Source organism: Vidua chalybeata, chromosome 27 (assembly GCF_026979565.1).
Source record: "Vidua chalybeata isolate OUT-0048 chromosome 27, bVidCha1 merged haplotype, whole genome shotgun sequence".
Lineage (NCBI taxonomy): Eukaryota > Metazoa > Chordata > Aves > Passeriformes > Viduidae > Vidua > Vidua chalybeata.
Genome location: NC_071556.1, coordinates 4,799,821 through 4,823,293, shown reverse-complemented (window position 1 = coordinate 4,823,293; position 23,473 = coordinate 4,799,821). Strand labels below are relative to the sequence as shown.

Here is a 23,473-nt window from a genome sequence, read left to right as displayed (position 1 = left end):
GGTTTGGATGTTAAAGGCGCTCGGAGCGTGGGGAAGCCGCGGCGGGGGGGGGCCCGTTCAGCGGCGAGAGCGGCCCCGGGGGCGCGGGAGGGTCCGCGCGTGAGTCACCCGTGGGCCGGCGGCCCCGGAGCGGCTCTTACTCACCTACCGGGGGGGTCGGGGGGAGCGGGACACCGGCCCCGGGGAGGGCTGGGGGGGGTCCAGCATCCCGCGGCGGCAGCGGGCACCGGGCGGGGGCCAGTCCCGGGGCCGGTCCCGGGGTCTGTCCCGTGGCCGGTACCGGAGCGGGACGGGGAGGGGTGGGGTAGCGGGGCCGGTGGCTTTCTGCCCCCCCGGGGGCGGTCCCGGGGCGGGGCCAGGGCGGCAGTTGGGGCTTTGGTAACCGGGGGTTGCTCAGACTTGCTCGGGACTTCCCCGGACGTGCCGGTGCGCTCCGCCGCCCCGGGCACCGACGGGCACCGGAGCAGGCCATGCCGCCGCCGCCGCTGCTCCCGATGCTCCCGCTGCTGCTCGTGCTCTGCCCGCGCCTGCCCCGCGCCGACCCGCTCTCCTGTGAGTACCGGCAGCACCGGGCGGCTCCCGCAAGGTGGGCGCGGGGCGGGCGGGGGTCCCGTCGGGGCCACGCGGGCGCTGCGCGGAGCCCCCCGGGGCTCTCCGGTCCGGCTCCGGCCTCGGCGTGCGGAGCCCCCCGAGGTTCCCCCGCGCTTTTCCGCGTGTTCCGTCCCCCCTCCACCGGTGCCGGGATGCGGAGCCCCCCGGGGCTGTCCCGTTCCTCTCCGTGTGCCGCGTCCCCCCCGGCCCCGGGATGCGGAGCGGTCCCGGGAGCGGAGGGGGCACCGCCGGGCGCACCTCGGGGCTGCGCTTCGCCTGCTGCGGAGGAGGACGGGGACCCCCCCGCGGAGGGCAGCCGGGACCCCCCATCGCCTCCCGACAGGCAGCCGGGACCCCCCATCCCCGTCCCCGCAGCCCAGCCGGGACCCCCCCGCCCCTTCCCCGCGGAGAACAATAGAGGAACCTTTTTTGTGCTGCCCCCCATCCCCGAGAGTAGCGAGGAGAGCCCCCCTCCCCCGGAGCAGCGAGTTCTCTCTCTCCCCACGGAGAACGGGGACCCCGAGAGGGGCCGGTCCCCCCTTGTCCCCCCTCCCCGCCGTCCAGCCCCCCCTCCCGCAGAACAATGCGGCTCCATTCCCCACCCAGGACAATGGAAACCCCCGGCCTCCGCCCGGAGAACAATAGCGAACCCCTTCCCCACGCGACCCCCTCGCACCCCCGGGAGCCATCGCCCCTCTCTGCCCCCCCCAAAGCCTCTGAGACCCCCCCCTCCCCCTGCCGAGAACAACGGGGTCCCCCCTTCCCCCCGGAGAGCCGCCCCCCCATCCCAGAGAACAATGAATCCCCTTTTCCCACCCAGAACAAAAAGGATCTCCCTCCCCGCCCCACGGAAAACAACGACCCCCCTCCCCCCCCCAAAAAAAAAAAAATCCCCCTGGGGGCCCCGCAGTGATGCCCAATTTGGGGGCCCCACCCGGCGGTGGCAGGTCCGGGAGGTGCCACCTGTGGGCTGAGCTGTGGAGCGGCCTCAGCCCCGCGGGGATCGGGGGGGGACACACGGGGGAGGGGTCCCCCCTTGCCCACAGAGACCTAAACCCGACGGACCCCCCCCCCCCCGTCCCGGCCGCCGCCCCGCTGCCCCCCCTGCGGCCCGAGCCAGGGGAGGGCGAGATCCCGCTCCCCGCTCCCCGCTCCCCGCAGCAGGAAGTTTGGCTTCCTCCCTATGATGGGAATTTCTCAAGGCGATGGATGTTCTCCGCTCCGACGCGCGAACGGGACCCGCCAGAAACGGCACCGCTCGCCCGGCAGCTCCCGCGACCCCTCCCCGCCCACGCCGCGGGGTCCCGGCCACCGCGACGGACCCCTGACCCAAACTCGTCCTCAGCGGGGGAGTCCTAAGGGCGTTAATTGGGGCAGGAATTGCCGCAGCAATAGGGTGGGGCGAAGGAACGCCCCGAAAATCCCTTTGGGGGCCGTTAGCGAGAGCGGCCAGTGCCGGTGGCTCCCGGTGCCCACCCCGGTGCCCACCCCGGTGCCTGGAGGGGCTGATCCCGCTGGGAACAACACGAGGCCACAGCCGGACCCTTGGTGGGGCTGAGCCCGCACCTTTCTCCTCCCAACCAGCCGCGTCTCCCCCCCCCGGACCCCCATTTCCCCCCGCCCCACGGGGGTCCGGGGCAGCGCTGGCCCCGCGGCCCCTCGACGTGCGGCGCTGGCGAAGGCGAAGCCAAATCTCCTTTTAGAGAGCGAAAGTTTCCCCTCGGTGCAGCTCGGCCGCGCTGGAATGCCTGGGCTTTTTATAAATCCCTCCTCGAGCCCAGGGATGGGCACGAGAAATGCCAGTCGGGGATGAGAAAGGGGAGAAAAAGACTGGAGAGCAGAGTAGAAAAGCGGGATAAAGCATTTTTGGGTACCGTGTCTGCCCTCAAACCTCGCTGCTCGAGTTTTAGAAGAGCTCAAACTACACATATATATATATATTTAATTTTATTTTTCCTGTGGAATTCAGAGCTTCCCAAATTCCCCTTTTGTTCTTCAGGGCAATTATTTCTATTTTCCTTTAACCCCCTGTACAGCTCAATAAATCTTTTTTAACCGCGTGATCTCTGACACTTATCGGAGCCTTTTTTTTTTTTTTTTTCCCTCCCCCCTTTTCTTTCCCAACCCCTTAAAACTCCGATGTAAAACTAAAATGAAATCCGGCCCTTCGGAAGAAAAGCATAAACGTTCCCGACACCTTGGAAATGTGGTTTTACTTTATAGCATTACTTAGCACCTGATCAGCATTTTTTTTTTTTTTTTTTTTTTGCAATAGAGAAGCCATAAAACCCCCGAGCAGGTATTTTCGTTGCAACTTGCACATTCCACAGCCTGCCTGCGTCTCTCCGGCCCTTTCCTCTCCGATCGGAAAACTTCACACTTTTCCCTTTTAAAACACATGTTCGGCGCTGCGGCCGTGCTGAAGGGGGAAAATAATTCCAGAGGGGAAAAAATATAATATATATATGTATATAATTGGCCCCTCCAGAGGCTCCTGCTTGGAGGAGGGAAAAAAAAAAAAAAAAAAAACAAAATCCAGGGGAAAAAAAAATACAGAGAGAGAGAAAATTGGCCTCTCCGGAGGGTCCTGCTCGGAGGATGGGAAACGTGTCTGTTTTACGGTGCTCGTGTGAGTTTCTAGGGCTGTTTAGATTAAGATTTAGGAGAATCAGGGCTCGGAGTGCTGGGTCTGTTATCGGCAGAGCCGCAGCAGCTCCGGGCTCGGCTCGTGGCGGGGTCGGAGCGGGGTGGGCTCGCCGGCAGAGAGGGGGGATGAGATTTCCAGAGGCCTTGCCGGCCTTGGGAAGGGTTTGCTCAGGGGGGTGGGATGGATCCATCGCCTTCCACGGAGTATCCCGGAGTACCCAGCCCCATCCCGAGACGTTCGGGGTGCCCGGCACCAATCCATGGGTGCTCGGGGTCCCGCGGCGTGCCTGGCACCAATCCATGGATATCTGGGGTACCCCAGGCTGCTTTTCCCCGCTGGATTTTCTTCCTCCCCCCTCACCAGCATCCCCCCAAGCGCGGCGGCAATTCCTAATTAACTCTCCCCGGCGTAAGGAGGATTTCGGAGCACTAATTGCAGAGGGTGGGGGGCGGAGCGGGCGGCGGGGACCCCTAATTAGGATTTCTCCGGCGTGACGGGGATTTTGGGAGCGCCGGGAGGGAGCGGCGGGCGCTGAAAGCCGATCGGGGCCGGGAGGTCGGAGGGGCGGGGAGGTCGCGGCACTTTCCGGGAGGTAATTTGGGATATTAGCCCGGCGCGTGCGGATGGAGCCGATAAGGGCTGACGGACACGGAACACCCCGGAGCGGGGCCGGGGCAGCCGCGGCGGGGAAGCCTCGTGGCCGGGGGGTCCCGGGATGAACCGCGATGGGAATTTCCCCTCGCGGAGAGGCTCCCCCAGCCTGCAGCAGCCTCGGGATGTCGAGGGGGCGAGCGATGGGATTTGGGAGCACATGGTGAGGATGAGGCGGGGGCTCTTGGGAAGCGCTTCCCACCCCTGGGCGAGGCGATCCAGGGGGAATTGCTGGACCTTGGAAGTGTTGGAAAAGGGGGGAAGGGGGAAACCCCCTCGCATTTTCTTTTTTGAAATCGTTTTGTCGCGGAAAAACTTCCGAAGCTGCAACCCCAGCCCCGCCCCAGCTCTGGGGGAAAAAAAAAAAAAAGATAAAAAGTGGATATGAAAAGTATTTTAAGAGTTCTAAAATAGATGTAGATATAAAAATAGATATTAAATGTGTTTAGATATAAAATATATGTAGATCTAAAAGTAGGTATAAAGCGTATTCAAATAGATAAAAAATAGGTTTGTATTGAGATATAGAATATATACAAAAATTATTTAAAGAGATATAGAAGACAAAATGTCTTTTGGCATAAAATGGATATAAAATATGCAGAAGTAAAGAATAGATATGAAACACATTTAAACCAATGTAAAATAGAAACCAGTGTCTTTAAATGGATGTAAAAGAGAAACCAGTGTGTTAAATTGATATAAAATAGGTATGTGATGATTTAAATCTATATAAAATTGATATGTGATTTAAATCAGTATAGGCTTGTGATGATTTAAATCGATGTAAAACAGCTAAACAATGCATTTAAATTAACATAAAACATATATGATGATTTAAATTTATATAGACGCGATGATTTAAATTGATGTAAAATAGCAAAACAATGTACTTAAACAGATATAAAACGTATTTAAATGAATACAGAAGAGATATCAAGGCGTTTAAATCAATGTAAAACAGATATAAAATGTATTTAAACAGACACAAGACATACTTAAAGAGCTCTAACCTCGCTAGCTCGATACCAAACCCTCCATAACTGATTTTCCCCCCCGCTCTCTGTCTCTCCGGCTGCAGACCCCGCCGTGATTTCCCCCCAAGACCCCACCCTGCGGATCGGCTCCTCGCTGGTCGCCACGTGCACGGTCAGCCCGGACTTTCCGCTGAAAGCCGAGGACCTGTACTGGACGCTGAACGGGCGGCGCCTCCCGGCCGCCTCCTACGCCACGCTGGGCCCCTCCACGCTCAGCGTGGCCCTCGCCCGCCTCAACGGCTCCAGGCAGCAGTCGGGGGACAACCTGGTGTGTCACAGCAGGGACGGCGGCATCCTGGCCGGCTCCTGCCTTTACGTTGGACGTACGTCGGTGCCGCCGCGCCGTGCCGGGGTCTGGTCACTGTGTGCTGGGGTCTGGTCACTGTGCCGGGGTTTGGTCACTCTGTGCTGGGGTCTGGTCACTGTGCTGGGGTTTGGTCACTCTGTGCTGGGGTTTGGTCACTCTCTATTGGGGTCTGGTCACTCTGTGCTAGGGTGTGGTCACTCTGTGCTGGGGTCTGGTCACTGTGCTGGGGTCTGGTCACTGTGCTGGGGTCTGGTCACTGTGCTGGGGTTTGGTCACTCTCTATTGGGGTCTGGTCACTGTGCTGGGGTTTGGTCACTGTGCTGGGGTTTGGTCACTCTGTGCTGGGGTTTGGTCACTCTCTATTGGGGTCTGGTCACTCTGTGCTGGGGTCTGGTCACTGTGCCGGGGTTTGGTCACTCTGTGCTGGGGTTTGGTCACTGTGCTGGGGTTTGGTCACTCTGTGCCAGGGTCTGGTCATTCTGTATTGGGGTCTGGTCACTCCATGCTGGGGTCTGGTCACTCTATGCTGGGGTTTGGTCACTCTGTGCTGGGGTTTGGTCACTGTGCTGGGGTTTGGTCACTCTGTGCCAGGGTCTGGTCATTCTGTATTGGGGTCTGGTCACTCCATGCTGGGGTCTGGTCACTCTATGCTGGGGTTTGGTCACTCTGTGCTGGGGTCTGGTCACTCTCTATTGGGGTCTGGTCGCTCTGTGCTGGGGTCTGGTCACTGTGGGCTCAGGTCTGGTCACTCTGTATTGGGGTCTGGTCACTCTGTGCCAGGGTCTGGTCATTGTGCTGGGGTCTGGTCACTCCATGCTGGGGTCTGGCTGCTCTGTGCCAGGGTCTGGTCACTCTGTGCCAGGGTCTGGTCATTGTGCTGGGGTGTGGTCACTCTGTGCTGGGGTCTGGTCACTCCATGCTGGGGTCTGGCTGCTCTGTGCCAGGGTCCAGCTGGCGCTGGGGTCCAGCCACTCTGGCCAGCACCGGGATGCACCTCCCCCATGGGAGAGAAGCCGGGGATCCCCACGGAGGATTCAGCATCCTGGTTCTCACCAAAGCGTGCCAAGAGCTGCTCTGGTGGAACCCTGACCCGCCTGCAGCTGAGAGGCTGTTTCGGCAAAGCCTCGGTTAAAACGCGCTTGTCCGAACCAATAATCGTAAGATTTTATCTCGGGCTATTTTAAGGACAATGCCACGTCCCAGGAATATGGAATCGGAACGGGGAATGCAGCTTGGGTTTGTTTTTTGGGTCGCTACGCATTCCCGGGAATACAGAGGCTCAGCTGGGAACGCAGCTTGGATTTGGGGTTTGTGTCTCCGTGGCTGGAAAAAAAAAAACAGCTCTGGAACCTCTTGTTCTTTGCTTTTTGTCTCTCCCAGTACCCCCAGAAAAACCAGTCAACATCACCTGCTGGTCCAAAAACATGAAGGACCTGACCTGCAAGTGGGCACCAGGGACAGAAGGGGAGACCTTCCTGCACACCAACTACACCCTCAAGTACAAGCGCAGGTGGGCGCTCACCTTCATCCCCGTTATTGTTAAAAACGTTGCAGTGGGATTTAATGGACAACAGGGAAGGGACAGCTTGACGCCTCCTGGCTGGCCCCTGCTTGGGGGTGGTGCTGCAGGGATGAGTTTGCTCATGGAGCTGGGGAGGGTTAGGAGAAGCTGCCGTGGGCCTGGTTGAGTTGGGAATCACTGAGTGAACCACGGGATTCACGGAATCACTGAGTGAACCCCCAGTTCTGGCGGTGTGGAACGGCCAAAAAGCAACCCACGGGAGCATCCCGGGGGTGGGGGAGCGGTGCCGGTGCCGCATCCATCACCTGCCCGCAGGTGGTACGGCCAGGACAACACCTGCCAGGAATACCACACGGCCGGAACCTACTCCTGCCACATCCCCAAGGACCTGGCCCTCTTCACGCCCTACGAGATCTGGGTGGAGGCGTCCAACCGCCTGGGGGTGGCCGTGTCCGACGTGGTCATGCTGGACATCCTCGACGTGGGTGAGCCACGCCACCGCCGCGGCGTCACCGCCGTGCCGGTGACCTCGCGGGGAGGGGCCGCGCTGGGCTGGGGCGGGGGGCAGCAGGAAATGGGCGATATGTGAGCAGAATTGCTCCTAATCGAATTAGGCTGTTTGCTCCGAGTCGCTTTTACATCCGCGGCTCCTTAACCCTCGCGGCCCCGCGGCGCTGCCCCGCTGTCCCCGCCAGCCCTGCCCTGTCCCCGCAGTCACCACGGACCCGCCGTCGGACGTGCACGTCAGCAGGGTGGGCGACCTGGAGGACCAGCTGAGCGTGCGCTGGAGCTCCCCGCCGGCCCTCAAGGATTTCCTCTTCCAAGCCAAGTACCAGATCCAATACCGGGTGGAGGACAGCTCCGAGTGGAAGGTGGGTGGGCACCGCCGGTGCCGGGGGACAGCGCGGGGTGCCCGAGGGTCCGGGCGCTCCCATCTCCTCCCTCTGCAGGTGGTGGATGACGTGGGCAACCAGACCTCCTGCCGCCTGGCCGGCCTGCGCCCCGGCACCGTCTACTTCGTCCAGGTGCGCTGTAATCCCTTCAGCATCTACGGCTCCAAGAAAGCTGGAATCTGGAGCGACTGGAGCAACCCCACGGCCGCCTCCACCCCACGCAGCGGTGAGTGCCGCCAGCAGCGCTCGCCGGTGCCGCCGGTGCCGCGCTCCCCTCCCCGCGCACCGGGGGATGTGCGGGGGGCCCTTCCCCACTCCATGCCCGGCACCTGGATTTCTTGCAAAGGGGCCAGTTTGGAGCTCGGCTTTCCCCTTCCTCCCCTTTTGGGAGCCAAAACCTGCTCGTGTCGCTCTCGGCCCTCCTTGTTCACGGCACAGCGGTGACGGGGGGGGTTGAGGCGCGGCCCCCCCCGTGTGCCACCGACCCCCTTGTCCCCGCAGAGCGAGTGGCGGGGGGCTGCGACCCCAAGGCGGGGGAGCAGAACACGACGCTGCGGCGGGAGCTGAAGCAGTTTTTCGGGTGGGTGAAGAAACACGCCTACGGCTGCTCCAACATCGGCATCAAACTCTACGACCAGTGGCGCGTGTGGCTGCAGAAATCGCACAAAACACGCAACCAGGTAGGTAAGGAGCCTTTCGCACTTCTTCTCCCCGGCTGGGTGGGGACGGGGGGTGGGGGGGGGGGAGGACGCGGGGTGACCCCCCCACCCCAGGGATGCTGGGGGGGGTGACGCCGACCCCGGGGCGACGCGGGGCTCTGCTCCTCTCCGCAGGTTCTTCCCGGCGATAAGTTGTAGCCCGCGGGGGACCGAGCGCCGGCAGGATGGGACGGGGCGCCCGGCGCCCACCCGGGACCGCCCGCGCCCGCCCCGGCCCCGCCGCGGGGGAGCCGGGAGGCGGCCGGGGCGCAGCGCGGCCCCGCAGCCCTGGGGCATGGGGTGGGGTGAAGTTGGGGGGCCGGGCTGGCCCAGCCCCGGGGGCTCTGTGGGACCGCGGCCCTGCGGCAGCGAGGGGACCCCCCAGCCTTGCCCGGCCGGGGGAGGCACGGAGGCTTTGCTCCGCCAGCCGGAGCAGCCCCTGGGATGAAAGGGGCGGCGGGGGCTTCCCGGGTGACCCCACCCTCGCCGCAGTTCCCCCCGGGAAGCGATTTTGGCCTTTTTCTCGCCAGGGTCCCACGTGCGAGTGCACGGAGGGGTCCGTCCCCAGGGAGCCACGCGGGCTGATTGGAGGCTGCTGGGGTTTGCCCAGTGCCTGCTCCAGTTTTGATTCAAACCAGCCTTATTTTGGTTCCATTTCAGTCAATTAGGAACAGATTTAAGCTTAATGCCAATAAACCTCTGAAACCCCACCGGGGTCTGCGTCAGCGGAGCGGCAGCGCTGCGCGGGGACGGGGATGCAGCGGGCAGCCAAATGGGGCCCGTGGCCCTTGTCACCCCATCCCGGGGCTCCCAGGGGACCGAGCCAAGGTGGAGGGGGTGGCACTGGGGCAGCGGGGGCCACACGAACCCTTGAGATCACACCACTCAGGCCAGCTCCGTGGGGACAGGTTTATTTGGGGTGACCATAGAAAAAGCGCTTGTGGAGCACCAGAGCTGCAGTGGGGCTGGGGGCACAGCTGGTCTCCAAGATGTGGTTTTGGGGGGGGGCTGCTGCCTGTGGGACTCCAGCTGGCAGCAGGGACAGTGCCCAGCTCGATGGGGGCCAAGCATGGCAGCCCCGTGGCACTGCAGGGTGTGGTTTGCCTTTGGCACAGCCCCGGCACAGCCAGGGAGGGGAACCGGCCCCACGCTGGACCCCTCTGCTGAGGGATACTCAGGATTTAGGGGGAGCCCACTTGTCCCAGAGGGGGCTTCCCCACCCCTTCCAGCCTGTGCCCCAAAAAAGGGGCCCAGAGGACAATGCCCACCTTGCCAAGGTGCACTGGGAGCGGGTGGGGGATGAGCGGGGCCCCCGTTCCACCAGCCCGGCCCCTCCAGCCGTTCCCACGGGGACACCCATCACTCAACTTCTTCCGAATCGTACTTAAGGTCCTGGAGAATTTCGCTGATTGCCTCAATGGTTTTAATTAGCCTACGAGAGCGGATGGAAACTATAAATAAAGCCCATATGGAGCGTATTATGTGGGCCGCCTCGCCTTCCCCGCGCTGTTTATGAAACACTCAGCCTGGGGAGGCCGAGGGGACGCGGCCACGCAGCGCCGCCAGACCCCGAAGGCACCATCTGGGCCCCCCTGGGCCGGAGGGAGGGCGGGGAAAGGCAGGGAAGGGGCTCCTGGCCTGGGCTCCGTGATCCCTGTGCGTCCCTTCCATCTCAGGACACTCCAGGATTCTGCGGTGCCATCCCAAAACCAGGGGGAGAAGGGGATGGCAGTGGGGGTTCTAGGCTAGGGGGATGCTGCCTTCCCAAAATGAGGGGGGACAGCAGCGGAGCCACCACCTACTTGTGCTTGAGCTCCCGCACCTCCTGCTGATGAGCGTCCGCCTCGGGCTGGTCCTGTGCCTGCTGCTGGGCCAGCTGCAGCTGCGCCGTCTGCGGGGGGACACCACGGGAGCTGAGACCCCCCCCCCCCCCAAACCAGCCCCAGCACTGCCCCAGGGACCCCCCCCCAAACCACAGCCCAGCACCCACCAGCTGCAGCTTCTCCTGCTCCCGCTCCTGGAGCCGGGCCAGGTGCTGGGCCAGGTCGGGGCGGCCGAGCTCGTCCCGCAGGCGCCCGGCGATGCCCAGCACCTCCCGGGAGATGCCACTGAAGGCCACGGTGACCTCGTGCACCAGCTGCCGGTACCGCGGGAAGTCATAGTGGGGGGCACTGCTCAGGTATGCCCGGTGGCCCCTGCGGACAGGTCAGGGGGGAGAAGCCACTGTCACCGCACACCTGTGAGCTCCCGGGGCTGAGCTCCCTTTGGCACCCGCCACCGGCAGCACCAGGAGGGTTTTCCTGCCTGTTCCTGCCTGGATTTGGCAGCATGACCAGGCAGCCTCATCCCTCACACGGGACAGGGTTGGAAAGTGCTTTTTTTTCGGGGGGGAAAGTTGGGTTTTTTCATCCTTTACACTCTCAACCCTGCATCCCAGGAAGTCCATCATCTGCTGGATGCTAAAATAGGATTCAGGTGTCCAGCGCAGAGTCCCGCTGCCAGCTGGAGCTCATCAGCCCTCCCCATGGCCCCGTCCCAACAGGATGCAAAATAATCGGGATGGGGGATCCGGTTCCCTGCTGGGGGTGCCCCGCCCCGGGAGGTGCCGCGCGTCCCGCCTGCCCCCGCCCGCCCCGGTGGGTGCCGCCCCCCGGGAGCCCGTCCCCATGGCGGTGCCGGTGCCGGTACTCACTCCTCGAAGAGCCGATAGGTCTCGACCCGCTCGCTCTGCAGCGCCCGCAGCCGCTGCAGCAGCTCCCGCACGGCCTCGCCCGTCTGCGGGACAGGAGGGCACGGGGCGCTGGGGGACGCGGTGGCACCGGTGACCCGGTGACGGGCTCCGGGCAGAGCCGGTACCGCCCAGGGGGATCACCCCAGTGCTGCGGCAACGCGTCCTCGCCCAGCACCGGTTCTGGGGGTCCCAGGTGGGTTCCGGCCGCGGTGCTCGAGCTGAGCCCAGCACCGGCACCGGGACCCGCCCATCACGCACCGGGAGCCCCCCGGCCGTGTGCACACAACACAGACGGGCACCGGGACCCCTCATATCCCCCTGCCCACCCACCGGGCCCCCAGGCCACTCATGCAGGAACCGAACTGACACCGGGATCCCCCAGACACGTGTCCGCGATACCGATGGGCACCGGGACCCCCATGCGTGCATCGGGACCCCTCTCTACGTATGCCCGGACCGGCACCGGGTCCCCCGGCCATGCTCACACAGCCCAGACGGGCACCGGGACCTCCCCGGCGCCGGGATGTCCCCACCCCGCTGCAAACGCACCCGGAGCCCCCCGGCCACGTGTCCGCGGAGCGGCACCGGGATCCCCCCGGCTCACGACAGAGACGGGCACCGGGACCCCCCATCCACGACCCTCCCGTGAACCACGCGCGCACGGACCCGCTCGGTCCCGGGACGCCCCTCCCGTCCCCCGGGGGCCGTTCCCGTTCCCGTTCCGCTCACCATGGCCCGGCCCGGCCGCACGGCGCAGGCCCGGGCCCCGCGGGGCGGAGCGCGGTTCCGCCGCCACCTGCAGGCACCGACCGGCAGCGCCGCCAGTCCCGGTCCCCTGCCCCGGGTCCCCGGTCCGTGCAGCCGTCTGTGCTGTGAGCGCACGGCCCGCTCCCGGTGGACGGGCAGGGGGATGCAGCGGGGGCTCCGGGCCGCTCCGTGGACAGGGCGTCCCGGTGCCGGTCCCCGGACGCGCGGCCGGGGGCTCCCGGTGCGTTTGCAGCGTTAACAGGGAAAGCCCAGGACGCCCGGCCGGGGGTGCCTGTGTGCATTGTGTGCACGTGGCCGGGGGTCCCGGGGGTCCCAGTGCCCATCCAGACCCTGCAGTAGTGACCAGAGGGCTCCCAGTGCATGAGCAGGGGCGTGCAGGGGGGGTCCTGGTGCCAGTCACCCCCGTGGCTGGGGGTGCACGAACAGGGGGGGGTTTGTGTGTGGTCCTGGTGCTGGTCCAGTCCCTGGCCGGGTCCCAGCGTCCATCTGCTGTGTGCACAGGGCCGGGGGTCCCCGTGGGTGGGCAGGGGGGGGGTCCCAGTGCTGGCCCAGTCCGTGCACACCTTGCTGCAGGCACTGCCCACCAGCACAGCCCCCCATTTACTGAAAAACCACAACTCGGGTAAAAAAACCACCAGAAAACGGGGCCGAGCGTCGCAATACTTTATTAGCCAGCGCAGGCAGGGCTGGAGGCTCTACTTGACCTTCTTCTTGGGGCGCAGGTTGTTGGTGTGCCCGCACTTCTTCTTGCGGCAGTTGACGGCGCGGGGGTGCAGGCGGGCGTAGCACCTGGGCGGGGGGGGGGACAGGTCAGCAGAGCACCTGGGGAGGGGCTCTGGGGGCAGGGGGGGGGCTGCAGGAAGGGGCTGAGGGGACACGAGGAGGGGACACGGGGACGTACTTGCGGCAGATCATCTTGTCGCAGTTGTACTTCTGGGCCAGCTGGCGAAGGGAGGGCTCGATGATTCCCCCTCGCAGGCGCAGCACCAGGTGCAGGGTGGACTCTGCAAGGAGAGGTCGGTGTCACACCGGGGGACAAAAGGAGCAGCTGGCACCTCAAAAAAAAAAAAAAAAAACAAAAAAAAAACAAAACAAAAACGCCCCCCCACAGAAACCCCCGCGGTCCCGGGAGCACCTTTCTGGATGTTGTAGTCTGCGAGGGTGCGGCCGTCCTCCAGCTGCTTCCCCGCGAAGATCAGGCGCTGCTGGTCCGGGGGGATCCCTGCGGGGCACAATCACCGTGCTGGGGACACCGGGGGACCCCCGCGGGGCCACCCCGCTACTCCCGGCCCCGCCAGTACCTTCCTTGTCCTGGATCTTGGCCTTCACGTTCTCGATGGTGTCATTGGGCTCCACCTCGAGGGTGATGGTCTTGCCCGTGAGGGTCTTCACGAAGATCTGCATCTTGGCACCTTCTCACCTGCGGGACCGGCGGCCGCGTCACCCCGGGCCGGCCCCGTTGTCGCCGTGTCCCGCCCCCGACAGGGCCCCGCCGCTCCCCGGCCCCTCAAAGCCTCTCAAAGCCCCGTTCCCGAGCACCCCTCCCGGCATCCAGCCCCGCTCTCCCAGGATCCAGCCCCCATCCCGGGTTTCGGGGCCCTCCCGCGGGATCCAGTCCCGTCCCCGGGGACCCAGGGCCCCTCCCGGCGTTCCAGCCCCCACTCCGGGATCCAGCCCCCGCTCCCCGGGTCCCAAGCCCCCCGCTCTCGGATTCCAGCCCCCCTCCCGGGGTGCAGGGCCCCCGCCCCGGGCCCCGGGCCCGCTCCGCTCCCGCACCGCGCGCACCCGCGGCCTCGCTGCTGAGGGAAAGGGAGGCGGGACCGGAACGGCGGCTGCGTCACCTCCGGCGGGGACACCGGCACCGCCCCGTGACGGCCCCGGTACCGCCCCGTGACGGCCCCGGTACCGCCCCGTGACGGCCCTGTCACTGCCGGGGTGACACCGGCACCGCCCCGTGACGGCCCCGGCACCGCCCCGTGACAGCCCCGGCACCTCCGGCGGGGACACCGGCACCTCCCCGTGACGGCCCCGGCACCGCCCCGTGACGGCCCCGGCACCTCCGGCGGGGACACCGGCACCGCCCCGTGACGGCCCCGGTACCGCCCCGTGACGGCCCTGTCACTGACGGGGTGACACCGGCACCGCCCCGTGACGGCCCCGGTACCGCCCCGTGACGGCCCCGGTACCGCCCCGTGACGGCCCTGTCACTGCCGGGGTGACATCGGCACCGCCCCGTGACAGCCCCGGTACCGCCCCGCCACAGCCCCGGCACCTCCGGCGGGGACACCGGCACCGCCCCGTGACGGCCCCGGTACCGCCCCGTGACGGCCCCGGTACCGCCCCGCCACAGCCCCGGCACCGCCAGGGTGACACCGGCACCGCGGGACAGGGCGCGGGAGGGTCTGCACGGACCTGGGACCAAACCAACCCTGACCACATGGCCCCAGGACCGACCCCCTGCCCACAGCCCCTGGGAATGACCCACACTGACCCCATAGCCACAGGACTGACCCCCCCAAACCGGACACTGCCCACAGCCCCTGGGACTGACCCCCCCAAACTGGACACTGCCCACAGCCCCTGGGAATGACCCACACTGACCCCATGGCCACAGGACTGACCCCCCCAAACCGGACACTGCCCACAGCCCCTGGGAATGACCCACACTGATCCCATGGCCACAGGACTGACCCCCCCAAACCGGACACTGCCCACAGCCCCTGGGAATGACCCACACTGATCCCATGGCCACAGGACTGGACCCACGACCGGTCCCACAGTGCCAGGACCATGGCCACACTGACCCCAGGGATCCCAGACCGGCCCCACAGCCCCAGAACCATCCCCATGATGGGTCCCACAGCTCCAGGATCAGCTGCAAAACCCAGTCCTGCAGCCCCCCACTCTTCTCTCACCCCCTCCCAGGCCTTCAGGGCCCCAAACCCAAGCAGTTCCTCCATCACACCACAGTGCTGGTGGAAAAGAAAGATCTGGACAGCTCCTGCTCCTGGGAGGCTGCCTGTGGAGCAGCCAGCAGCACCATGTGAGTGTGAGAACCAAAGGGAAACACAGCTCTGGCTCATCCCAGCTGTGGAGAACTCAGCCAGCACAAGTCCATCAGCAGCAGGGACAGGCCCCTGGCAGAGCTGGTGGGCACACAGAGCCTCAGAGACAACAATTCTTACAAAACACAAACACCTGTGCCCCAAAAACGGCTTTTCTGCGCCAAAAAAAATCTACACAGGTGAAGTGTAGCCGCTCTCCTGAGCGCAGGAAGGAGGGAGGACAAGAGGCATTTCCAACCCAGGATTTACTGATTCCCCCTGAAGCGAGCGCTGGCTTTACACCTCAGTGGCAGTTTCCAGGCAGAAGGGCAGCACCTTCCTCCCTCAGCTTTCTCCCAGCCTTCGCTTCCCTCTTCCCGAGGGGAAAAAAAACCAAAAAAAAACCCAAAAAAAAAAAAAAAAAAGCAAAAGAGCGACACACAAATATAAATACAGGCTAGAAAGTTCTCCAGGGGCGGGACGTGGCTCCTAGTCCAGGCCGCTGGCCGTGTCCTCGTCTGTGAGACTCTGTCCGTTCACGGCCGGGCCGTCGTACTGGCCTTGGGATAAATCCTCAAAATCCTGGCTGGTGGTGGGGGAGATGACGTCGGGGCTGGTGTCACAGGACTCCGTGCTCTGCTCCGAGGTAGCGATGGTGGTCGTGGTGCTCTTGGGGACGGGGTCGAAGTCGTCGTCGTCCTCCAGGATGGGGGATTCGTGGATGTCTGCGAGGGGAGCAGGGAGGTGTTAGGTTTGTGGAGAGTTCCCTAATTGTGCTTGTAGCAGGGATTTAAAAAAAAAAAAAAAAAAAAAAAAAAAAAAATCCAGCGAATCACCGGCGCGTAAATTAGCGGTCGTTTGCAATTTCTTGCAGCTGGATTTAACGGAATTAAGGGTTTTTTTGGGCTTTTAGGGAAGCAGCCACGTGCCAGCACATGGACTTCTGATTCCTGAGGGATGTCTGATGTGTTCTTAGGAACAGAGACTGCTCCCACAGGAGGAAAAATGAGCGTGGAGTTCCAGGACAAGGGGAATGGCTTCCCACTGCCAGAGGGCAGGGATAGGTGGGATATTGGGCAGGAATTGTTCCCTGGGAGGGAGGCGAGGCCCTGGCACAGGTGCCCAGAGCAGCTGTGGCTGCCCCTGGATCCCTGAAGTGTCCAAGGCCAGCTTGGACGGGGTTTGGAGCAGCCTGGGATGGTGGAAGGTGTCCCTGCCACGGCAGGGGTGGCACCAGATGGGTTTTAAGGTCCCCCCCAGCCCAAACCATTCCACGACTCCGTGAATCCGCGCGTCAGGAATCACTCACTGCTGAAAGCCTCTGGGTACTGCTTTGCCAACTTCCCCTTGAGCGTCCTGGGGAGGAGAGAACGATCCCGAGTCCGTGGGGAGCTGAGGGACCTGGAGCTGAGCTGCCCCACGGCTCCCTCGGCCTCCAGCACCGTGGGCAACGCAAACAAATCCCGAGGCTGAGGGATCCCCACCCCAAACCCCCAGAGCACTCCATCCCATCCCTCCCAGCACACGGGGTGCTTCTGAATCCTGCATTTTGTGACCACCCCGAGCAGCTCCCAAGGCAGCCGAGCCCATCCCATCCCACCCAGAGCAGGACCATGGAGACCCAAAGCTCCAACCTCCACGTGGTCACTCGGTCATACATTTTCCCTTCCCCAAGAGATTTTCCTTCTCATAGCCCCCCAAATTCCGACCTGTGCCCCGCTCTAACACCACCCCCCGCCCCACCCAGCCCCCGCAGGCCATCTCCCGGGCCGTTCCCACCCCGTTTCCCACCGGATCCTCCGGAAGATGCTGTCCAGGTCCTTCTTCATCTCCACCAGGGTCCTGGTGTGGTGCAGGAAGCGCTCGCTCATCTGCTGCATGCGCACGCTGGACAGGTTGTTGAAGTTGAGCAGCATCTCGTTGGTCTTCTCAAACCGATCCAACCTGCGCGGGGGAGGCAGAGGGAGCTCGGCGAGGATCCCGGGAGGCTCCCGGTGCCGGTACCGGGTTTCCCACCGGCCGCTCCCCCCGGCACTCACATGTTTTTCTGGGCTAGGATGATGGCGTTGACGTCCTCGGCGTTGACCATGCCCAGCACCCTCCCGCAGAACACCTGCGAGGCCGTGGGCTCCATCGTGGCCTGCGGGACCCGCGGGGCGGCGGCTCAGCCGGGGGGACCGGAGCCCCCCGCGCTTCCCGCACCGGTAACGGAGACCCCCCCCCCCGCCACTTCCCCTCCGCGATAGCGGGACCCCCTCCGCCCTGCCATGCACCCAGTACCGGGTACCCCGCCGCCGTGCCCCCTCCCGGGGCGGCCCCACACGCCGGTAACGGGAGGTCCCGTGGCCGCCCGCCGCTCCCGGTAACGCCGCCAGCCCCGGGTTCCCTCGGGGACACGGGGGGCTGAGCCCCCACTGGTGTCCCCGGGGCCTCCTACCGGCAATGCCCGCGCACCTGCGGGAGCCCGTCCCGCCGCTTCACATGACGGGAGCGGGAGCGGTACCGGGGGCGGCACCGGCGGCCGCTCCGCGCCGCTTCCGGGTGTGGAGTCACGTGGGGCGCGACCCCGCGGCGTCACCGCGCCGAGCCGGAAGTCCCGGAGACCGGCCGGGCGAGAGGGTCGCGACCCCCGCGGGCATCACGGAGCCTCTCCGGTAGCGGTGCCGAGCCCCCGGCCCCGCTGCCCGCCGCGCCGGGGCGGCCGCGCTGGTGGCGGCCCCTTTAAGGCGTCGGGGGGGGCGGGGCGGGCGCGCGGCTGACGAGCGTGCTCCCCGCCCAATGGCGTCGCGCGGTGGGCGGAGCCGGGCCAATAGGAGCGGGGGGGGCGGGGCCTGCGCCCGCGCGTTCGCGGGCCAGGTGGGAGCGGCGGGGGGCGCGCGGCGGTCACGTGGGGCGGGCGGGCGGGGGGCGCGGGGCCGCCCCCCCCCCCCGCGGTACCGGGCCGGGACCGCGACCCCTCCCCGATATCACCGGGACAGAACCCCCCCCCCCATCATCCCACCGAGCCCGAGCCCCCGCCCCCGCCAGGCCCGATCCTTCCCCGGCGCCCCGGGAGTCTCCGCTGTCCCGTTGCGCATCCCCCGCTCCCGGGAGGGTCCCGGGGGTCTCCGGGCCGGCGGAGCGTCTCTGGCGGTAAGAGCAGGCCCGATCGCTGTCCTCTCTCCCCGCTCCAGGTTGCTCCGCCGCCATGGCGTCCAGCGGGGAGGAAGCGAGGAGCGGCTCCCCGGGCCGGGCGGGCACCGGCACCGAGCCGGCGGCGGACGAGGCTCAGCTGGACACGGCGGAGGATTTCGAGGTCCTGGAAGAGGAGGAGGGGGAGGAGGATGAGGATGACCTGAGCGAGCTGCCCCCGCTGGAGGACGTGGGGCGGCCGCCGGCCCCGCCGCGGGAGGACGCGCAGCCCCCGGAGCAGGGCGCGGGGGACGCGGCCGGGGACCCCGAGGAGTGGCTCGATGTTTTGGGTGAGAGCAGAGGCTGCTCGGTTCCGGGGCCTCTCGGGCTTCCCCGGGGCTACCGGTGCCGCGAAGGCCGGGCAGGAGCTACAGAAGGGTGGGGGGCAGTCGGGCTTTTCCCTCCCCACCGTGTCGCGATGTGCCTCCGGGTTTTTCCGTGCCCAGGGAATGGTTTGCTCAAGAAGAAGACGCTGGTGCCAGGCCAGGGTGTGGACAGCCGTCCCCAGAAGGGCCAGGACGTGACAATCCGCCTGAAGGCCACGCTGGAGGATGGCACCGTGGTGGAAGAGGACCCTGCCCTCACCTTCACGCTGGGGGACTGCGACGTCCTGCAGGTGAGCGCGGGCTGGAAGCTCACCTGGGAGCAAGACCTCACCTCAGGGGCCACAGGGAGGGTTGGGCTCGGTGACATCCCGTTTGTGGACCTAAGTGACCCCTCTGCCCTTTCTCGTGCTCCCTCCCCATGATGTTGGCCGAGTTAGAGGGGGTTTGGAGCTACCTGCTCTTGTGGAAGATGTAAAGGTCCGACCATGGCAGGAACTGGAGAACCTTTACAGTCCCTTCCCTGGTGCCACGTTGTCCCCTGCAGGCTCTGGACCTGTGCGTGCAGCTCCTGGAGATGGGCGAGACGGCTTTGATCGTGTCAGAAGCCAAGTACTGCTACGGGGCTCAGGGCAGGTGAGGGCTGGCAGCACGTCAGCTGGAGCAGCGTGGTCCCAAACAGGGCTGGGGAAGCTGTCCCCTGCTCACCTGGTGACAGCCCAGCTGTCCAACCTCTGCTTCCTCGTGAGCAGCGTGGAAGGATCCACATCATTCCCCGCCCCGGGAATCTTCCCTGGCTCGGATTGCTGAGCCACGGCGCTAGGTGCATACAGCCCATCTGAGAGGTGACAGCTGTCCCCTGGCTTTGTGCAGGAGCCCTGACGTCCCCCCCAACGCGTCCCTCACGCTGGAGGTGGAGCTGCTGGCGGCTCGGGACGCGCCGGACCTGGAGCTGCTCAGCGGGAAGGAGAAGATCCAGCTGGCCAACCGCAAGCGGGAGCGCGGCAACTTCTTCTACCAGCAGGCAGATTACGTGCTGGCCATCAACTCGTACGACATCGCCCTCAGGATTGTGGGCTCCAGCTCCAAAGGTAGCTTGTCCCCACCAGGAGAGGGTCACCTGGGCTCCTGGCCCTGCTGTAACCTGGCCTCGGGGTGTGTGCAGTGGATTTCAGCCCAGACGAGGAGGCCGAGCTGCTGGATGTGAAGGTGAAGTGTCTCAACAACCTGGCGGCCTCGCAGCTGAAGTTGGACCATTTCAAGGCAGCTCTCAAGTCCTGCAACCTCGTGCTGGAGCACCAGCCGGGGAACATCAAGGCTCTCTTCCGAAAGGGGAAGGTGAGGAGGGGGCCCTTCTCCGCGGTGTGGCGGGGGGCTGAGGGACAGCCCTCAGCCCTGCTCCGTCCGTGTGTCACCCTGCAGGTGCTGGCTCAGCAGGGGGAATACAGAGAGGCCATTCCCATCCTGAAGGCAGCGTTGAAGCTGGAGCCTTCAAACAAGGTAGGCTGGAGGTGTGTGCTGCCCGTGTGATCCCCCCCGAGCTGGGGAGTCCCCTGCACGCTGCTTCTTCTCTGTTGTCTGCGTCCCTACAAACCTCAGTGTTGCCCCTGGGAGGCTGAGACTCGCTGGAGCTGTCCCCAGCCCCGTGAAGGGAGGCTGGGAATAGCCCCCCAGAGCCTGGGGAATGATGCATCACGTGGAGTGTGGCTGGTCTCCAACCTTATCTCCACGTTGCGAGGTTCCCTGTTGACCTTTGGTCCTGACGGTGACAGGACTCCCTGCCGGCCCATCCGTGCTCCAGCCACGCCGTGGGGAGGGTCCAGGCTGCTCCAGGTTCCCCCAGGTGGCTCGGGCAGTTTGTGCTGTGGTTGGGGGAAGTGGAGCAGAGCTGAGTCCCCACAAACTCGCCGAGCAGCCCCGAGAGTGAATCACCGGGTGCTGGGAGCAGCCAGACCTCGGTCCAGCGCCCGGGCAGGGCGAGCTCTGGGTCAGGAATTTCCTGTCAGTTAATGATCAGCTGCAGGACTGGAGCCTCGGGAGAAATCAAAAACCAGTGCCAGGAAATGACCCTAGCAGGGGCGAGACTGGGAGGAGACAGGGGGGTGTTGCCTGCACAGGGTCGTCCCGGGGGTCTTGGCTCTCCAGATGGGCTTTAATCCTCGTCTGGATCTCTTGTGTCCATTTCTTTCATGGGAGTTCCACCAGACCACCAGGATCTGTGTCACGATCCAGTCCCTGAAGGTCATGGGGCGAGATGTGGCACAAGCAGGTGCTTGGTGGCCCCCCAGCACCTTCAGGGGTGGTCTGAGCACCCTTGGAAGGGTGAGCTGGACCCCAAACCCTTCCTTTCCCATCAAGGTCAGGGTGGAGAGGGAGCAGCACTGGGAACCATTCCCCTGGCACGTCCCTGGGCAGGGCGGCTGCTCCCCAGTTCCGATGGAGCTTTTAATTGGAGAGGGCTGGAAAATCCAAATGCCCGGCAGTGACGTGTCCAGTGAAACCACAAGTACAGCAAATTACTGCCCTCCCCAGCTGCTGCCCGGGCTCCTGTCGTGGCGTGGGTGACTCAGGGGCCACGGCTACCGGTGCTGAAAACACTCCAGAAATGCTGGGCTCCACCTGCCTCCCGCGAGGCTGTCACAGACATCCTGACCCCTTGGAAGAGTTCTGGGGGCAGCGTGGGATGCTGCTGGTTGTCTGACACTGATGTGACAGCCCCGGGGAGCTCTGGGCAGGAGCGTTGTGTCCTCCAGACATCCAAGTTTTCGTGTTGGAGGCAGCTTTTCCCAGCTGGCAGAGCCGGTGCTCTCGGGATGTGTCCCCCAGCAGAGGGCACAGCGTGGCTGTGCCACCAGGGCCACCACAACGTCCTTCTGCCACCCTGCCCTGCTCAGCTCCCCGGTGCTTCCTGCTGCTTTTGGGGAGCCTGTGGGCCCCACGCAGGACTCAGAGCCTTTTCCTGCCCCAGCAGGGCAGGTGTCGACACGCTGCGGGTCTTGCTGCAATCCCACTTCACACCAGGCTGAGTTTTAAGCCCGCTTTCCCAGGCTGCTTCCAGACGGAAAGTGGGAGAGCTGGTGCATGTCTGTCCTCAAGGCAGACACTTTCCTGTCTCGATTAAAAGATAAAATCCCTTTCCTGATGTCTGGCATCAGCCCTGGGCTCTGCTCCCTGCTGCCAGGCAGGGAGTGGCTTCAGCAGCCAAAAAGGACAGAGGGGCACTGGACCCACAGAGTGTCCCGTTGGGACACGGGGCAGGATGAGGCCTCAACACCCCCTCAGCCATTTCTGAGCTCTTCCACGACGTTCCTGCACATCCCAGGGGTGGTGGAACGTGCTGTGGGTGACAGGTCCCCTCCCTGGCAGGCAGGGGTGGTGCGGGGCTGATAACGCCACCCTGCCCTCCCCAGACCATCCACGCTGAGCTCTCCAAGCTGGTGAAGAAGCACGCGGACCAGAGGAACGTGGAGACGGAGATGTACAGGAAGATGCTCGGGAATCCCAGCACCGCCAGCACCCCCAGGAAGTGCAAAGACAAACTGCCCTGGGTAAGGCCTCTCTCGGGGGTGGCCGAGTGGGTGGGGGTCCACAGGGGGTGTGTCAGTGTCCCCCGGGTCCCGCAGGAGGGACGCAGCCCTGCTGCTAAGCAGGATGCGGTCGGGCTGCGTCAGGACAGCGATCCCGCTGGGAGCAGGGGGCCGTGCTCCGGGAGCCGTGCCCGGAAAACATCGCTGATAACAGCCTGTGCTGCTGGCTGTGTGCACCGGATCCCGGCCATGCCAGCTGCAGGGCTCTGCACTTTGCCTCCCAGCTGCCCGTTGGGAAGCGCTGTCAGCTGGCGGCACACGCTGTCCCCGCGGGCAGAGCCGGCACAGCGCTGCCTTTTTGGGATGGCCTGTCCAGTCAGGCAGGGCAGGCAGGGTGGCACGTGTCCCCTGCCACGGGCACAGCCCCTCACGTCCCCGTGCTCTGCCCCGCAGTCCATCCCCTGGAAGTGGCTCTTCGGCGCGACGGCCATCGCGCTCGGCGGCGTGGCCTTGTCCGTGGTCATCGCGGCCAGGAACTGAGGGTGGCACCGGGGCGGCCCCTTGGCACGGGACCGGCGCCGAGCCCTGCCTCTCTCTCCGCCGAGGGGCTCCCCCGAGGCTCTGCCACCCCTTCCCGCGGACTCGCAGCTCCAGGAGCACGGATGCTTTCTCTGCCGGAGGTGCCGGATCTCTCTCCCGACGTTCCCCGCGTCCCTCCTGGCGCGGGCGGGTGCAGCTGTGGGCAGGGAGCCGCCGGCAGAGCAGGGACCCCCGGGCAGCCTCCCTGCAATCAGGGGCTCAGCCCCCAGCCCCGAGGGTGTCGGGGGCAGCGGGAGGCGCCTCGCACCGGTACGTCCTGGCCGTGCCCACCCCGGGTGTTGTGGTCCTGCTGCCAGGACAGGGTGGGCACGGGGAGGAGGCACGGAGAAGGAAGCTGTGGGAAGCGATGTGGACGTGCCCAGGGGCAGATGCAGCGACATTCCCTGATCTCTGGCGGGGGCTGCCAGGGACTCAGCCTTCCTGGAGGCACCCGCTGCCCTCCTCTCTGCACATCCCTGGAGCGTGCAATGTCCAAAGGAAGCCAAAGAAACCCGTGGTGGGAAGGATGGAGGAGGGGAGCGCTGGAGACCCCCTGTCCTGGCTGTCTTCCTGTGGGTCCAAGCTCGTCGGGGGTCCCTCCCTGCCCTGCAGCCCCCCCAGCGCCTGCCGCTGCCCAGCCTCAGCTCTGCTCGTGGGGGGGTTGTAGCACTGTCCTTGCACCCCAAACTGTGAACTTCCCAAATAAAGGACAACTCCTTCACATTCGGGCCTGTTTATTGCCACGCGTGGGGACGCATAGAGGCTGCAGGGAGGGGCAATGCTCGGGGAGGGGGGGGAGCCTGGGACGCCAAAATCAGTCCTGGAGGAAGCGTGGAACCTTCAGGCTCTACCTGGGCATCAGGGGATCCATGCCGGGGTGCTCATGACTGGGGAGGTCTGCGGGGTTGGGGGGGTTCATGCCTGGGGGATTCACACCTGGGGGAGTACAGGGGGTGCCCACCATGAAGAGTCATGCCCGGGGGG

At 64.9% G+C, this 23,473-nt stretch overlaps 5 protein-coding genes across 11 annotated transcripts; 2 read left to right on the top strand and 3 right to left on the bottom strand.

The window, feature by feature from the left end:
- The first annotated feature begins 419 nt into the window (after window positions 1-419).
- CRLF1 (cytokine receptor like factor 1) lies at window positions 420-9,252 on the top strand. 3 transcript variants are annotated; one of them, XM_053966101.1, is made up of 8 exons: window positions 420-552; window positions 4,971-5,249; window positions 6,614-6,743; window positions 7,071-7,240; window positions 7,470-7,627; window positions 7,706-7,874; window positions 8,150-8,339; window positions 8,482-9,252. In XM_053966101.1, exons 1-8 carry the CDS (start codon window positions 471-473, stop codon window positions 8,792-8,794), a joined length of 1,491 nt encoding a protein of 496 aa, XP_053822076.1. In that variant the 5' UTR covers window positions 420-470; the 3' UTR covers window positions 8,795-9,252. The 3 variants fall into 3 exon arrangements, with proteins under 3 accessions (XP_053822076.1, XP_053822074.1, XP_053822075.1); XM_053966099.1 differs by having other exon boundaries at window positions 8,150-8,328; window positions 8,482-8,592; XM_053966100.1 differs by having other exon boundaries at window positions 8,150-8,332; window positions 8,482-8,563.
- Window positions 9,253-9,688: 436 nt separating this feature from the next.
- REX1BD (required for excision 1-B domain containing) lies at window positions 9,689-11,834 on the bottom strand. The gene is made up of 5 exons (XM_053966169.1): window positions 11,807-11,834; window positions 11,039-11,121; window positions 10,337-10,541; window positions 10,149-10,237; window positions 9,689-9,778 (listed from the first exon to the last, which is right to left on the bottom strand). Exons 1-5 carry the CDS (start codon window positions 11,807-11,809, stop codon window positions 9,706-9,708), a joined length of 453 nt encoding a protein of 150 aa, XP_053822144.1. The 5' UTR covers window positions 11,810-11,834; the 3' UTR covers window positions 9,689-9,705.
- Window positions 11,835-12,492: 658 nt separating this feature from the next.
- Window positions 12,493-13,734, bottom strand: UBA52 (ubiquitin A-52 residue ribosomal protein fusion product 1). Of its 2 annotated transcripts, none has more exons than XM_053966175.1 (5): window positions 13,631-13,734; window positions 13,147-13,265; window positions 12,981-13,067; window positions 12,747-12,849; window positions 12,493-12,634 (listed from the first exon to the last, which is right to left on the bottom strand). In XM_053966175.1, the coding sequence occupies exons 2-5, from the start codon at window positions 13,247-13,249 to the stop codon at window positions 12,541-12,543; spliced, it is 387 nt and encodes a 128-aa protein (XP_053822150.1). In that variant the 5' UTR covers window positions 13,250-13,265; window positions 13,631-13,734; the 3' UTR covers window positions 12,493-12,540. The 2 variants fall into 2 exon arrangements, with proteins under 2 accessions (XP_053822150.1, XP_053822151.1); XM_053966176.1 differs by having other exon boundaries at window positions 13,622-13,707.
- Window positions 13,735-15,046: 1,312 nt separating this feature from the next.
- On the bottom strand, window positions 15,047-17,526 carry KXD1 (KxDL motif containing 1). Of its 3 annotated transcripts, none has more exons than XM_053966164.1 (5): window positions 17,327-17,526; window positions 16,929-17,029; window positions 16,681-16,833; window positions 16,199-16,245; window positions 15,047-15,614 (listed from the first exon to the last, which is right to left on the bottom strand). In XM_053966164.1, exons 2-5 carry the CDS (start codon window positions 17,021-17,023, stop codon window positions 15,379-15,381), a joined length of 531 nt encoding a protein of 176 aa, XP_053822139.1. In that variant the 5' UTR covers window positions 17,024-17,029; window positions 17,327-17,526; the 3' UTR covers window positions 15,047-15,378. The 3 variants fall into 3 exon arrangements, with proteins under 3 accessions (XP_053822139.1, XP_053822138.1, XP_053822140.1); XM_053966163.1 differs by having other exon boundaries at window positions 17,344-17,526; XM_053966165.1 differs by lacking the exon at window positions 17,327-17,526 and adding an exon at window positions 17,170-17,296.
- Window positions 17,463-23,210, top strand: FKBP8 (FKBP prolyl isomerase 8). 2 transcript variants are annotated; one of them, XM_053966096.1, is made up of 9 exons: window positions 17,463-17,543; window positions 18,063-18,350; window positions 18,507-18,676; window positions 18,931-19,019; window positions 19,257-19,474; window positions 19,549-19,721; window positions 19,806-19,883; window positions 21,794-21,931; window positions 22,364-23,210. In XM_053966096.1, exons 2-9 carry the CDS (start codon window positions 18,077-18,079, stop codon window positions 22,448-22,450), a joined length of 1,227 nt encoding a protein of 408 aa, XP_053822071.1. In that variant the 5' UTR covers window positions 17,463-17,543; window positions 18,063-18,076; the 3' UTR covers window positions 22,451-23,210. The 2 variants fall into 2 exon arrangements, with proteins under 2 accessions (XP_053822071.1, XP_053822070.1); XM_053966095.1 differs by lacking the exon at window positions 17,463-17,543 and adding an exon at window positions 17,714-17,745.
- The last annotated feature ends 263 nt before the right edge of the window (window positions 23,211-23,473 follow it).